This window comes from Chlorocebus sabaeus, chromosome 14 (assembly GCF_047675955.1).
Source record: "Chlorocebus sabaeus isolate Y175 chromosome 14, mChlSab1.0.hap1, whole genome shotgun sequence".
NCBI classification, from domain to species: Eukaryota; Metazoa; Chordata; class Mammalia; order Primates; family Cercopithecidae; genus Chlorocebus; species Chlorocebus sabaeus.
The window spans coordinates 95,990,341-96,006,449 of NC_132917.1; the positions used below are offsets into that span (position 1 = coordinate 95,990,341).

General features: G+C 44.5%; 1 protein-coding gene across 2 annotated transcripts in view; it reads right to left on the bottom strand.

Moving 5' to 3' along the window:
* Positions 1–10,144, bottom strand: part of LOC103241220 (E3 SUMO-protein ligase RanBP2) — a 69,111-nt gene extending 58,967 nt beyond the window's left edge. The window contains exon 1 of one of the 2 annotated variants that reach the window (XM_073023166.1): positions 9,951–10,144. In XM_073023166.1, the coding sequence (XP_072879267.1) occupies positions 9,951–10,022 (72 nt within the window). In that variant the 5' untranslated portion in view covers positions 10,023–10,144. The remainder of the gene's footprint in view (positions 1–9,950) is intronic. The other variant, XM_073023167.1, reaches the window with a different exon arrangement.
* Between the last annotated feature and the right edge of the window lie 5,965 nt (positions 10,145–16,109).

The window sequence follows — 16,109 nt, forward strand, 5'->3', positions numbered from 1 at the left end:
GCAAAATAAATATCCAGGCACGGCAGCATTTGCCTGTAGTCCCAGCTGCTCCAGAGACTGAGGCAAGAGGATGGCTTGAGCCCGGGGAGTCAGGGCTGCAGTGAGCGGTGATAGCACTACTGCACTCAAGCCTGGGTGACACAGCCAAATCCTGTCTAAACAAAAACAAAAACAAAACTGCTCAAATAATTTAACAGACCTAAATAAATGGAAAGACATCTATGTTCATACATAGGAAGACCTAATATTGTTGAGCTGTCAATATTCTCCAAAGTGAGCTACAGATTCAATGCAATCCCTATTTCCCAAATTTGGAATCCCGAAACTCCAATGGTCACTTCTGCAGAAATGGAAAAGCCAATCCTCAAACTCAGATGAGATTGCAAAGTGCCGAAAAGCCAAACTCTTGAAAAAGAACAAACTTGGAGGAACTCACACTTCTCAATTTCAAAACTTACCACAAAGCTACAACAATCAAAACAGTGTCATACGGCATAAAGATACACACAGACCAATAAAACAGAATTGAGAGTTCAGAAATAAACCCATAAATCTATGGCCAGTTGGTTCTGACAAGGGTCCCAAGTCCATTAAATAAGGAAACAACAGTCTCTATAAAAATGGTGAAGGTACAATGAAATTTCCACATGCAGGCCGGGCGCGGTGGCTCAAGCCTGTAATCCTAGCACTTTGGGAGGCCGAGACGGGCGGATCACGAGGTCAGGAGATCGAGACCATCCTGGCTAACATGGTGAAACCCCGTCTCTACTAAAAAATACAAAAAACTAGCCGGGCGCGGTGGCGGGCGCCTGTAGTCCCAGCTCCTCGGGAGGCTGAGGCAGGAGAATGGCGTGAACCCGGGAGGCGGAGCTTGCAGTGAGCTGAGATCGGGCCACTGCACTCCAGCCTGGGCGACAGAGCGAGACTCCGTCTCAAAAAAAAAAAAAAAAAAAAAAAAAAAAGAAATTTCCACATGCAAAAGAATAAAGTTGGACCCTACCACACTCTATATACAAAAATGACCCCAAAATGGACCAACTTAAATATAAGAGCAAAAAGCACAACACTCTAAGAAAAACAGGGTAAATCTTCATGACCCAGGATTTAGCAATGTATTCTTAGACATGACACCAAAAGCACAAGAAACAAACAAAAAAAAAACCAGATAAAATTGATTTAATTAAAATTATTCTGTAGCCTGGCATGGTGGCTCACGCCTGTAATCCCAGCACTTTGGGAGGCCAAGGTGGGTGGATCACCTGAGGCTGGGAGTTCAAGACCAACCTAACCAACATGGAGAAACCCTGTCTCTACTAAAAACACAAAATTAGCCAGCCATGGTGGTGCATGCCTGTAATCGCAGCTGCTCAGGAAGCTGAAGCAGGAGAATCGCTTGAACCTGGAAGGCAGAGGTTGCGATGAGCCAGGATGGTGCCACTGAACTCCAGCCTGGGCAACAAGAGTGAAACTCCATCTCAAAAAAAAAAAAAAAAAAAAATTATTCTGCAAAACCTACAGAATGGGAGAAAATATTCGGAAACCACATATGTGACAAGGGTTTAATATTCAGAATATATTAAGAATTTTTACAATTCAACAAAAAAGACACCCCAATTAAAAAACCCAAGTCATAAAAGTAGTAGAATACACTAAAAAAAAATTAAAAATAAATAAAATAAAAGCCCAAATCAAAGGACTTGAATAGGCCAGGCTGGTGGTTCATGCCTGTAATCCCAGCACTTTGGGAGGCTGTGGGAGACTAGCCTGGGCAACATGGCAAAACCCAGCCTCTACCAAAAAAAAAAAAAACATCACCCAGGCGTGGTGGCACATGCCTATACTACGCGGGAGGCTGAGGTGAGAGGGTTGCTTGAACCCAAGAGGTCAAGGCTGTAACCCTAGCCTGGGCGACAGAGCGAGAGCCTGATTTTTTTTAAAAAAAGGACTTGAATAAACATTTCTATAAGGACATATACAAATGGCCAATAAACCATGAGAACATTCTCAACATCATGATTCATTAGAATATGCAAATCAAAACCACAATGAGATATCACTTCACACCTATCCCAGCCAATACAATCAAAAAGAATAGAAACTAAGTGTTGACAAAGATATGGAGAAATTGAAACTCTCATACATTGCTGGTGGGAATGTAAAATAGTGCAGCCACTATGGAAAACAATTTAGGGGTTCCTCAAAAAGCTAAACATAAAATGTTTCCATATGATCCAGCAATTCTACTCCTAGGTATATAACCAAGGAAACTGAGAGCAGGCACTCAAGATACTGTTCCCCAGTGTTGACTGCATTATTTGCAAGTCAAAAGGAGGAAACAACCCAGGTATCCAATGACACATGAAGAAGTAAATGAAATGTGGAATATATATACAATAGACTATTATTCGGCTATAAAAAGGAATGAAATTCTGGCACATGCTATAAAACATATGAACCCTGAAAACATGGTAAGTGAAATGAGCCAGACACAAAAGCACAAATACTATATAACTCTATTAATATGAAATATCCAGAATAGGCAAAGTCATGACAAACAAAGTAGGCAGAGGTTTCCAGGGACTGCAGAAAAGAGGACCTGTAGAGTTACTACTAAATAGCTACAGGATCTCTGTAACAGAATCTTTTGAAAATAGACAGTGGTGATGTCTGAACAACACTGTCAATGTAGTTAATGTCACCAAATTGTACAACTAAAAATGGTTAAAATGGCAAATTGTTATAGTTTTCTACAACTTAAAAAATTAATAATGTAATACACCAAAAATCAAGTAACTGTACACTTTAAATGGATTAATAGTATGGTATATCAATTCTACCTTAATAAAGTTGATTTTTTAAAAAAACTATGTCAAAAAGTGACACTCAGAGCTGGGAGTGTAGCTCACATCTGTAATCCCAGCACTTTGGGAGGCCAAAGTAGGCAAATCACTTAACCCCAGGAGTTTGAGACCAGCCTGAGCAACATGGCAGATTCTGTGACACTCAGAAAACTATTCCAAGTGATCCTGGTATGACAGTATTTTGACTGTCCATCCTAAACAGAATACATCTTAAAAGTAGAAAACTGTAAGCGGCTGGGCGCGGGGGCTCATGTCTGTAATCCCAGCACTCTGGGAGGCCGAGGCAGGCGGATCACGAGGTCTGGAGATCTAGACCATCCTGACCAACACAGTGAAACCCTGTCTCTACTGAAAATACAAAAAAATTAGCCCGGCGTGGTGGCAGGTGCCTGTAACCCCAACTACTTGGGAGGCTGAGGCAGGAGAACAGCGTGAACCCGGGAGGCAGAGGTTGCAGTGAGCCAAGATGTCTACACTGCACTCCAGTCTGGCAACAGAGCAAGACTCCGTCTCAAAAAAATAAATAAAATAAAAAGAACTATAAGCAATCTTAAACTCACTTAGCATTCTTAACAAAGACTTGAGAAAACAGGTTAAGAACTGAACTGCAATTAAACACAAATACTTTTTAAAGCAAGGAAGAGAATACATAAGAACTGGGTACACAGTCTCCCCTCCCCATTAAATGCACAAATTTAAAAGATACAGGAGAAAATATGTGACAAAAATAATACACAATAGTCGGGACAGCATGTAAAGAAACAAGAGCTTGTTTCCCCCTCTCTTTCTTTTTTTGACACAGAGTCTCGCTCTGTCGCCAGGCTGGAGAACAATGGCTTGATCTCAGCTCACTGCAACTTCCGCCTCCCTGGTACAAGCTGGGGCTACAGGCGCACGCCACCACACCCAGCTAATTTTTGTATCTGTAGTAGAGATGGGGGTTTCACCATGTTGGCCAAGATGGTCTCGATCTCTCGACCCCATGATCTGACCTCCTCCGCCTCCCAAAGTGCTGGTATTACAGGCGTGAGCCACCGTGTCCAGCCAGTTCCCCCTTTTCAAAATGAAGAAATAGATTCAAGGTACAACGCCAACACATAATAGAAAAATAATTCCATTACCTTCTTTGCTTCCAACTATGTTATTAAAGTAGACAATCTTAAGATAAACAACTTTATAAATTATTTTTCTATATTCTATTTTGCCTCTAACCTCATTTTACAAGGGAACTGAAGCTCAAACAGGTAAGTGCCTCGTTTAAAGATATACAGCTAGGAAGCAGCAGAGCCCATGTTATGTAAACAGGACAATACTTGAAAGAAGTACAGCAGTACTTCTTTCCATGACAGCAGATGTCACTATAAGCAAATACCTGAATTCACTTAAGCTGCCAAATATCAAGAACTGATGTAGGGCTGACAACAGGAACAGTCAGACCCTAAGAGACACCACATCATCTCTATCTTGCACAGTCACATGGATTCCTCTACCCCTAAAATCCTCCAAAAAAGCTGCTGTTCTCAGCAAACCCATCTGATCAGATCCAAATCCGTGAAGTTCCAACAAGGGTGAAGGCAGTGATTATACAGGACAATGAAGAAAAGTCTAGATAGTGAACCATGAGTTCCCCAATCTACTTCCCCTGGAACATAAGGGTAAATCTCTCAAAAGGCAGAACAAAAAGAGGAGGAGGCCGGATGCAGTGGCTCACACCTGTAATCCCAGCACTTTGGGAGGCCAAGGTGGGCAGACCACGAGGTCAGGAGATCAAGACCATCCTGGCTAACAAGGTGAAACCCCGTCTCTACTAAAAATACAAAAAAATTAGCCGGGTGCGGTGGCGGGCGCCTGTAGTCCCAGCTACTCGGGAGGCAGAGGCAGGAGAATGGTGTGAACCTGGGAGGTGGAGCTTGCAGTGAGCTGAGATTGCACACTGCACTCCAGCCTGGGCAACAGAGCGAGACTCCGTCTCAAAAAAGAAAAAGAGAAAAAAAAAAAAGAGGAGGAGAATAAGAGAAAAATTAGAGAAACTCCAACTTTCAGGTAAACATTATAAAAAAAAAAAAAGGTAAGAAGTGGTCAAAGAAATAATACAAGAAATGTTACAGAACTGAAAGAAATGAGTTTCCCAATTGAAAGGACACTTCCAGAAAACCTTTAAGTTACCAAGAACAAGAATCTCATGGGACTTCTAACAGAACTTCTAGAAAATGGAGCAATGATCTCAAAATCAAGAAAAAAATTATTTCAAACTCAGAATTCGATAACCAAATGATCAACTAAATTAAGTAAGGATGTTTTACAGGCATACCATTAGTTTCAAGACCAGCCTGACCAACATGGTGAAATCCCATCTCTACTAAAAATAAAACAATTAGCTGGGCATGGTAGCGCACACCTGTAATCCCGCTATTCAGGAGGCTGAGGCAGGAGAATCCCTTGAACCCGGGAGAAGGAGGCTGCAGTGAGCCGAGACCACCCCACTGAACTCCAGTCTGGGCAATAGAGCAAGACTCCGTATCAAAAAAAAAAACACACAACAAAACAAAAACCTCTCATCCACTTTTCCTCTAAGCAAGTGAGGCTATGCTACACCAAAATAAAGAAAGTAAATCAAGAGGACATGAGATACAAGAAACAAAGTGTCTAACTCAGAAAAGAGGTGAAGGGAATTCTCAAGCTGATGACAAAGGGAAGTCCCAAGAGCACAGCTGTATAGTAAAGAGGAAGAAAAACCAGTACGGGTTGGAGGAGTCTGTTAGTAAGGGTATCTTAGGTAGAAAGACAATCAAGCAAGCAATGTTTTAAGCTGAAATTGATGGGATTATGTGACCAGTATGACCACATTTGAGGGTTTAAATTGCTGAGTTTAAGTAAACAAGGAGTAATACAACATAAACAAACCAAAAAATAAAGCAATTATTCAGTCCAGGAAAAACAAAACTGCATAACAGGGGCAATTCAAACGAAAAAATATTTACCTTATGATATTTATATAAATGTGAAATATTCATTTAAGCAAAAACTGCAGTAACAGTACTGAAAGAACGAGGGGCAAACCAAAGTGTCTGAGGACAGTTTGGGAGGAGCATAGTAGAAAGTCAGTAGAAAATGTCTAAAATGGGGCTGGGCGCGGTGGCTCACGCCTGTAATCCCAGCACTTTGGGAGGCCGAGGTGGGCGGATTACGAGGTCAGGAGATCAAGACCATCCTGGCTAACACGGTGACACCCCGTCTCTACTGAAAATACAAAAAAAATTAGCTGAGCATTGCGGTGGGTGCCTGTAGTCCCAGCTACTCGGGAGGCTGAGGCAGGAGAACGGCATGAACCCGGGAGGTGGAGTTTGCAGTGAGCCAAGATCATGCCACCGCACTCCAGCCTGGGCAATAGAGCGAGACTCCGCCCCAAAAAAGAAAAAAAAGAAAATGTCCAAAATGGGAGAAAGGGAATTAAAAATAACAAAAGTATATATGTGTGTTACACAGAAGTATGAAGTATAGATGTAAAGGGCAGAAAAAACAACTAACAGCTGTCAAAGGCGCCTGCTTGTAGTCCTAGGTACTCAGGAAACAGAGGTAGGAAGATCATTTATGCCCCAAAATTTGATGCCAGCCTGGGCAACACAGCAAGACCCTATTCTAAAATAATAATAATAATAATAATAATAATAATAATAATAAGAGCTGTCAAGTAGCCTTTGAGAAGTAGGAATCAGCTGCAGAAGAAGAAACCAACTTGACAGAACCTAGAAAAACTAAACAGAAGCCATATGGAAAAAGAAAAACTAGAGAAAGGATTATATTTTTTTTTAATTTTTTTTTTTTTTTTTTGAGACAAGAGTCTTGCTCTGTCACACAGGCTGGAGTGCAGTGGCGCAATCTCTGCTCACCGCAACGTCCGCCTCCAGGGTTCAAGCAATTCTCCTGTCTCAGCCTCCCAAGTAGCTGGGACTACAGGCGCCTGCCACCACGCCCGGCTAATTTTTGTATTTTTAATAGAGACGGATTTTCACCATATTGGTCAGGCTGGTCTCTCGGCCTCCGAAAGTGCTTGAATTACAGGCGAATAATATTTTTAAGAAGGGCAAAAGCACGTCAGGAGAGTAGAAAAATGGCAAAACAAAGAGGAGACTAACAAATGAAAGCACAATGGAAGACTAGAAAGATAAGATGCACAGACACATCATCACACTCCAAAACTCAGACATTCTAGAAAGCATGGTCAGTTCACAGATGACCAGCCTCTGCCAAACTGGGGGAGAATACTAACCTCTTTATATTCTTCACAGACACTGCCTCTTCTCCCTCCATTCTTTACCTTCTATCCAAGCACACAGTTTTGTCATTTCACTCAAACCTAACTTTATAGAATAGCTTCACATGTTCCAAAGTTACTCACTAGCTAATCCATATTCCACTGAAATCCCCCAGATTCTAATGTAAATGACTTTCAATTTGGGGGAAAAAAATATTCTTTAAGTGTAAAGAGAGAGGTGGTCATAACAATGAATCCTCAAAATTTTGCCACCACTCCACTTTATTTAATGGAAAAGTTATGTAGTTGAAAGAACATTCTAACTTCTGTCTAGACCAGTGGTTTTTAATCTTTTGGAAGCCAAGGTCCCCCCTAAGAATCTCAGAAAGGCTCTAAGCTTGCTTTTTTTTTTTATTTTTTTTTTCAAGCTTGTTTAAAAAAAAAAAAAAATCAGGCTGAGCAGAGTGGCTCACACCTGTAATCTCAGCACCTGGGGCCAAGGTGGGAGGATCACTCGAGCCCAGGAGTTGGAGACCCGCCTGGGTAACATAGTAAGACCCAGTCTCTACATTAAAGAAAAAAGTTAGCCGGGCATGGTGGTGCATGCCTGTAGCTGGCATGCCTGTAGTCTCAGCTACCCAGAAGGCTAAGGTGGGAGGACGGATTGAGCCCAGGATGTCAACGCTACAGTGAGCCATGATCCCACCACAGAACTCCAGCCTGGGAGATAGAAAGAGACCTTGTCTCAAAAATAAAATAATGGCCGTTGCAGTGGCTCACGCCTGGAATCCCAACACTTTGGGAGGTGGAGGCAGGGAAATCACTTGAGCCCAGGAGTTCAAGAACAGCCTGGGCAACATGGTGAAATCCAGTCTCTACCAAAAATACAAAACAAAACAAAAAAAAACAAGCGGGTGTGGTGGGTGCACCTGTGGTACCAACTACTCGGGAGACTGAGGTGGGAGGATCGCTTGAGCTGGGGAGGTGGAAGTTGCAGTGAGTCGAGATAGCGCCACTGCATCCAGCTGGGTGACAAGAGTGAGACCCCACCTCAAAAAATAAAATAAAATAAAAATAAAAATTAAAGTCTTTAATTTCAGGAGTTACTGGAACCCTCAATAAGGTCTGTTTTAGACTCTATCACCACGTTCATACTTACGACTACGCCAGCAGTTTGAAATTACAATGTACAAGTAGGTATCTATTCCTCCTCTCTGGAGGAACAGGCTGTAACTTACTCCACAGTTCCCAAGAGAAACTAAATCAGACCCACTGCCAAAATTCTGCTGCACTTCCTATTTGACCCTGAACAGGTATCTTTAATCTCTACAGGTCTCAATATCCACAGGGCTGCTGGAAGCACAAAATAAGATAACCTACGCTTAGTTATGATAAAAGACACAATTGTGCTGCTATTATAATCATGGTCATCCGTGAGTTTCCGTTTGTTTTTTTGGTTTGTTTTTAATTTTTATTTTTGATGGGGTCTCCCTCTGTCGCCCAGGCTGGAGAGCAGTGGCACGATATCGGCTCACTGGAACCTCCGCCTCCCAGGTTCAAGCGACTCTCCTGCCTCAGCCTCCGGAGTACCTGGGACTACGAGCGTGCGCCACCACGCCCGGCTTTTTTTTTTTTTTTTTTTTTTTTTTTTTTTTGGATTTTTAGTAGAGACGGTGTTTCAACATGTTAGCCAGGTTGGTCTCGAACTCCTGACCTCAGGCAATCCGCCCTCCTTGGACTCCCAAAGTGGTGGGATTACAGGCGTGAGCCACCGGGCCCCGCCAATATCCTTTTAACATCAACAATAAAAACAGTGACTTGTAGCTAACGTTCAGTGCTATGTATCAAGCACAACCCTAAATGTTTAAAATGGATCCTATCAAATTCTATCAATGTTACAACTCCACCTATGGATGAAAAGTGTAACTGGCCCCAAATACCCAGCTTATGAACGACAGGGCTGATTATTCAAGCCAAAGCAAACTGACTCAACATTCTGTGCACATCCACCTTTAATAGCTTCCTCCGTCACTCTTTAGATCCAATTGCTAAAGTCTTATTGAATCCAAAACAGATCACATTATTTACCTATAAAGAGGAAAAATATCCTAAGAACATTTGTGGAAAAGGTTAAAAATTGTAAGCCATACTAACGATTTATAAGAAATTTATAATTTTTTTTTTAAAGCAAAAGCAGCTACCAAACTGTTCTGGGGGTGGGGGAGGTGAGTATGAGGAGTGGAGCTGGACCCTTATAAAGGGACAGCGACAAACACCTCATACTCAAAACAAGGGGACTTCGCGTGTCATTTGCGCCGTCGGGCCGTTGCAAACGTTCGCGCTGAGATCCCTACGTTGTCACTCGTCACAGCCGCCAAAGCGCACCCCGGAGCTGCGTCAGTCCCCACTGGGTTCCCCCAGGCCAAGGAGGTACGACCTCCGCCGCAACATGTAAAATGTCCGGGGGATGAGAAGAATCCCGCCGACATAGCACCCGGGTGCCCAAGTCCCCCGAGAACTAGGCCGCGCGGGAACTACGCGGCACGCGACCGGCCAGAAAGCCCGGGCCAGGGCGGGCCCACGAGCGAGGACCGTCGGGAACAGGCCGGGAGAAAGAGGAAGCGCCGGCGCCAACGGTCTCCCGCCCACAGCGGTCCCCCCAGGGCTCTCCCTGCGCTTGCCAGCGCCACGCCGCCCACAGGACCGCGCTAGCCGGCCGGCGCCTCAACAGTGCGCGCCAGGGAGCAGCGCCCGTCGGGAGCCATGACGCCCGAGCCTGGCGAGGCCGCCGCCCGGCCAGGTCGAAGCCGTCGGTCTCTTCGAGACCCACTCACCTCTCGAGGCGACGGGGCGGAGCCCTGCACCGAGGCGATGTACCGCTCCACGTCGGCCTTGCTGCGCCTCATCGCGCCGCCAACCTGGCTCCCGAGGCTCGGGAGACCAGCGCTCAGCCCCGCAGCAGTCGCAACTTCCAAGAGGAGAGCGCCTGCAAACCAGTGACGCAGCGACGTCGCCGGCGGAGGATCATCCCGACGAACTTGCGTACTGCGTCAGCACTGTGCGCCACGTTGGCGACGTCGGCGCTAGAGCTGCACACAGCCGGGCTCTTGGTAGCTCCCTGGGTTCTGAGCTGTGTCTTGGGAAGCCGGGATCAGATTTCGGCCCCCATGTCCACAGCGTAGGCGTAGATTTCCAGCAGATAACAATTTGCGTGATGGGCTCTTAAGCGTTTTGGTCGCTTGTTCTAAATTATAAGTGCGCCACGCATTGGAAGAAAAAAGCACTCAGTCCAAGTTGGTGAGCGTGTAAATTGGAACAACGTTTCTGGAGATGACTGGTTAAATACGTTGCCTCGGACATGTGTGAATACTAAAGTATACATTTTAAAATTCGTATCTATTAAAAGAAATGAGGACCGGGCGTGGTGACTCACGCCTGTAATCCCAGCACTTTAGGAGGCCGAGGCGGCCGGATCATGAGGTCAGGAAATCGAGACCATCCTGGTTAACCCAGTGAAACCCCATCTCTACTAAAAATACAAAAAAAAAAAAAAAAAAATCAGCGGGACGGAGTCGCACGCACCTGTAGTCCCAGCTACTCGGGAGGCCTCTGAGGCTGGAGAATCGCTTGAACCTGGGAGGCGGAGGTTGCAGTGAGCAGAGATTGCGCCACTGCCCTCCGCTTGGGCGACAGAGCGAGACTCCGTCTGAATTAAAAAAAAAAAAAAAAAAAAAAAAATTAGAATTGCATAATGAAAAAGTAGGCCACAAATACTAAGTTTTGGACAATTAAAAAATTTTAAACAGTCATCCCTTGGCGGGGGATTGGTTCCAGAACCACCGGCTTATGCCAAAATCCACGCATTTCGCCGGGCGAGGTGGCTCACGCCTATAATCCCAGCACTTTGGGAGGCTGAGGCAGGCGGATCACCTGAGGTCAGGAGTTCGAGACCAGCCTGGCCAATATGGCGAAAGCCCGTTTCTACTAAAAATACAAAAAAAAAATTACCTGGGCATGGAGGTGGGCACCTGTAATCCCACGTACTTGGGAGGCTGAGGCACGAGAATCGCTTGAAACTGGGAGGCGGAAGTTGCAGTGAGCTGAGATCGCGCTACTGTACTCCAGCCTGGGGGACAGAGCGACACTCCGAAGACTTCTTAAAAAAAAAAAAAAGGCCGGGCGCGGTGGCTCAAGCCTGTAATCCCAGCACTTTGGGAGGCCGAGACGGGCGGATCACGAGGTCAGAAGATCGAGACCATCCTGGCTAACACGGTGAAACACCGTCTCTACTAAAACTACAAAAAAACTAGCCGGGCGAGGTGGCGGGCGCCTGTAGTCCCAGCTACTCGGGAGGCTGAGGCAGGAGAATGGCATGAACCCGGGAGGCGGAGGTTGCAGTGAGCTGAGATCCGGCCACTGCACTCCAGCCTGGGCGACAGAGCGAGACTCCGTCTCAAAAAAAAAAAAAAAAAAAAAAAAATCCGCGCATTTTCAAATCCCGCAGTCAGTGCTGAGGATGGAACTCTCTATATGCCGGCCCCTTGAATACTGTATTTTCTGTCGGCTTATAAGTGGACCCAGGCAGTTCAAACCCATGTTATTCCAGGTTCAACCGTGTATATAGGAATAACCATTTGCCCCACAGAGTGGCTCAAGCCCGTAGCCCCAGCACTTTGGGAGGTCGACGCGGGAGGACCCCTTGAGTCCAGGAGTTCCAGGTTACAATGAACTATGATAGCGCCGCTGCATTCCGTCCTGGGCACCAGAGTGAGACCCTTGTCTTAGAAAAAAAGAAAAGAAAAGAAAAGAAAAGGAATAGCGCCCCAAATCTATATATATTTCACTAGCAGAATAACAGGGAATACCAAAATTTAACAGTAATAATGTCAAGATTTTGAACCATCTGTATTTTCCAAATCTTCAAAAATGTCTATTTTGGGAATTTGGATGTTAAACTCTTACTTTTAAAACAAGATTTAACAAAATGTTTTTAATAGTGAGAACCTTTTAGATTTTAAAAGATCACATTTGTGTAAACATTATGGTCTTAATTATGTGGGCAAATATCAAATGCGTTGACATTTTTAACTGGAAATTTAGGCTATTTTGGTTGTGGATAAATTTTTATTGGCCAGGCGTGGTGGCTCACGCCTGTAATCCCAGCACTTTGGGAGGCCGAGGTGGGCGGATCACAAGGTCAGGAGATCGAGACCATCCTGGCTAACCCGGTGAAACCCCGTCTCTACTAAAAATACAAAAACAAAATTAGCCTGGCGTGGTGGCAGGCGCCTGTAGTCCCAGCTACTCCGGAGGCTGAGGCAGGAGAATGAGGTGAACCCGGGAGGGGGAGCTTGCAGTGAGCCGAGATTGCGCCACTGCACTCCAACCTGGGCGACAGAGCGAGACTCCGTCTCAAAAAAAAAAAAAAAAAAAAAAAAATTTTATCCTGTTTGTTTTTCCATATTTTCTAAATTTTGTATAATGAACAAGTATTGCCTTTCTAAAAAAAGGAAAAACAGCATTTTGTTTTGTTTTATTTCAACCATATTGGATGTGAATAAAAGAAAAAGATGATTCTGAGCTTACCAGTGTGTGTGACCCACATTAACAGAAATGACATGTAAAGAAAATCTAGTTTGGAGTGGAAAATCCTATTTTAGGTAGTTGATTTCTTTCACTTGAGGTACCATTTATATATCCATGTGGGATAGCCTAATAGGAAGATGAAATGGTAGGACAAAGATCCTGATGGAAGCCAGTAGTCATGGCACAGTTCGGAGGCCCAGCTACTCCAAAGGCTGGGGGGAGAAATCCCTTTAGCCCGGGAGTTGGAGACTGCAATTAGTTATGTTCATGCCTTTGCACTCCAGCTTCTGGAAGAGAATGAGATTCCTATCTCTAAAACGAAAAGAGGGCTAGGCACAATGGCTCACACCTATAATCCCAGCACGCTGGGAGGCCCAGATGGGTAGATTGCTTGAGGCCAGGAGTTCAAGACCAGCCTGGCCAACATGGTGAAACCCCATCTCTACTAAAAATGCAAAAATTAACTGGGTGTGGTGGTGCATGCCTGTAATCCCAGCTTCTTTGGATGACTGAGGCACTGGAATTGCTTGAACCTGGGAGGTGGAGGTTGCAGTGAGCTGAGATTGTGCCAATGCACTCCAGCCTGGGCAACAGAATAGACTCTGTCTCAAAAAATAACAATAATAATATTTAATTAATTTTAAAATAAAAACAAAAAGAGAAGATCTGATGGACTTAGAAGTCATAAACCTCAGCTGGGCACAGTGGCTCACGCCTGTAATCCCAGCAATTTGGGAGGCCTGATCGCGAGGTCAGGAGATCGAGACCACCCTGGCTAACACGGTGAAAACCCGTCTCCACTAAAATACAAAAAATTCTCTGGGCATGGTGGCGGGCACCTGTAGTCCCAGCTACTCGGGAGGCTGAGGCAGGAGAATGATGTGAGCCCAGGAGGCGGAGCTTGCAGTGAGTCGAGATCGTGCCACTGCACTCCAGCCTGGGCGACAGAGCGAAAAAAAAAATGTAATAAACCTCAGGTGATAGGTGAAACCACGAGTTTGCCTTGAAAACTGTGTTGGTAACAATAGCCATAGCTAACAAGTACTTGCTGTGTTCCAAAGCTTTTTTTTTTCTTTAGCACTTCACTTGTATTAACTAATTTCATTCTTCCAACAACTTTGTACAGGTACTGTTATTATCCTCGGTTTTTACAGATGAGGAAACCAAAAGACAGCCAGGCACCATGGCTCATGCCTGTAATCCAAAACTTTGGGAGACTGAGGTGGGAGGATCACTTGAGCCCAGTAGTTCAAGACCAGCCTGGGCAACACAGCAACACCCTGTGCTTACAAACAAAAAGAAATTAAAAACTAGCCAGGCATCGTGATGCATGCCAGTAGTCCCAGCTATTTGGGAGACTGAAGCAGGAGGATCTCTTGAGGCTGGGTGTTAGAGGCTACAGTGAGCTATATTCACCTCACTACACTCCAGCTTAGGTGACAGAGAAAGACCCTGTCTCCAAAAAAAAAAAAAGGAACCCAAGAGAATGAGCACTGAAGCAACTTGCCCAAACACACTCACCTTGTAAAAATGGTATCGTTCATCCATTTACATTGAATGTATTGAAAAGCAGTGCCCAAAGAGAGAATCTTCTTTTTTGTTGTTGTTTTTTGTTTTTGTTTTTGTTTTTGTTCTTCCTTGAGACAGTGTTTTGCTCTGTGGCCCAGGCTGGACTGCAGTGGCGCAGTCTCGGCTCACTGCAACCTCTGCCTCCCAGGTTCAAGCAATTCTTGTGCCTCAGCCTCCTGAGTAGCTGAGACTACAGGTACGTGCCACCACACCCAGCTAATTGTTTTATTCTTTGTAGAGATGGGGTTTCACCATGTTGGACAGGCTGGTCTTGAACTCCTGGCCTCCAGTGATCCATCTGCGTTGGCCTCCCAAAGTGCTCCGATACAGGTGCCCAGCATCCACCATGCCCAGCATCCAAAGAGAGAATCTTCTTGAGGAACTGAAAAGACTTTTATCTTTTGGACAAACAGTTCATATTTCTGCATTAATTAGGGATTTTCACATTTTACTTCATTTTACACTACTTTTTTGTTGTTGTTGTTCAGTGGTATGACATTTTCACCAAGGCACTAATGTCCAATGTCATATATTCCTACCATGTTGCAAATACAGTTCATTTGCCCAGCTTTATTGAGGTATAATTCACAAATAAGAATTATATATATTTACTAGGTACAACATGATGTTTTGCTATCCAAGCATACCTCATGTAATTGCACTACATTTTATTGTACTTCACAGATACTATGTTTTTTACAAATTGAAAGTTTGTGCCCACCGTGTGTCAAACAAATCTTTCGGCATCATTTTTCTTTTTTGAGACAGAGTCTCACTCCGCCGCCCAGGCTGGAGTATAGTGACACGATCTCAGCTCACTGCAACCTCCTGTGGCAGGCCAGGTCTCACCAATGCAGGCTTCCATAACAACTCTTTCAGTAATGACTGAGTGGTTAAATTAAATATTAAAAGCCAGTGCCCTTATAGAAAGGCTGGGATATAACAAAAGGCCATCGAAACTTTTGCCTAGGCTTTTCCTGGGCCTTAAAGCATAAGAAAATAATGAAGGATTCTTTTTTTTTTTTTTTTTTTTTTGAGATGGAGTCTTGCTGTGTCACCCAGGTAGAGTGCAGTGGCAGGATCTTGGCTCACTGCAACCTCTGCCTCCCAGGTTCAAGCAATTCTCCTGTCTCAGCCTCCTGAGTAGCTGGGATTACAGGCGTGCGTCACCACGCCTGGCTAATTTTTTTAATTTTAGTAGAGACAGGCTTTCACCATGTTGGCCAGGCTGGTCTCGATCTCTTGACCTCATGATCCACCCGCCTCAGCTTCCCAAAGTGTTGGGATTACAGGCATGAGCCACCGCATTCAGCCCATAACGAAGAAGTTCTTAACAGGACCCATTTAGGATTAAACGAGTTTTATTGTGGGTCTGAAGAAACTCCCCAGGTCTCCACAGACAAGTTTACTGGGAGTCTGAAAGAACTCCCCAAACCTCCATGATTTAGCGGGAGCCAAGATAAGGGTAATCACCCGGCACCGAGGCAAAGCTTGCGGTGAGCCGAGATTGTGCCGCTGCGCTCCAGCCTGGGGAACAGAGCAAGATTCCATCTCAAAAAAAAAAAAACCCCAGCATCTAGATCCATTAGATTAAGTGAATTTATTGAGGCTCCAGAGGAAGGTCTTCAGGACTCAGACCTTAGTTATAGATTAAAAGAAGTGAATCACTTATGTCTTTAGATGAATGGGCACTTATACGTAGACATATAACTTAGAAGGTATTTAAGCTCTGGAAAACTTTGTAATTTTGAGTTGGTCTGGTGATAATTTCCAGGCCTTCTCCCTGTAACTGGTTGCAGAAATAATAATTCTCTTTCTCCCCAGTTCCTCTGCGTCTC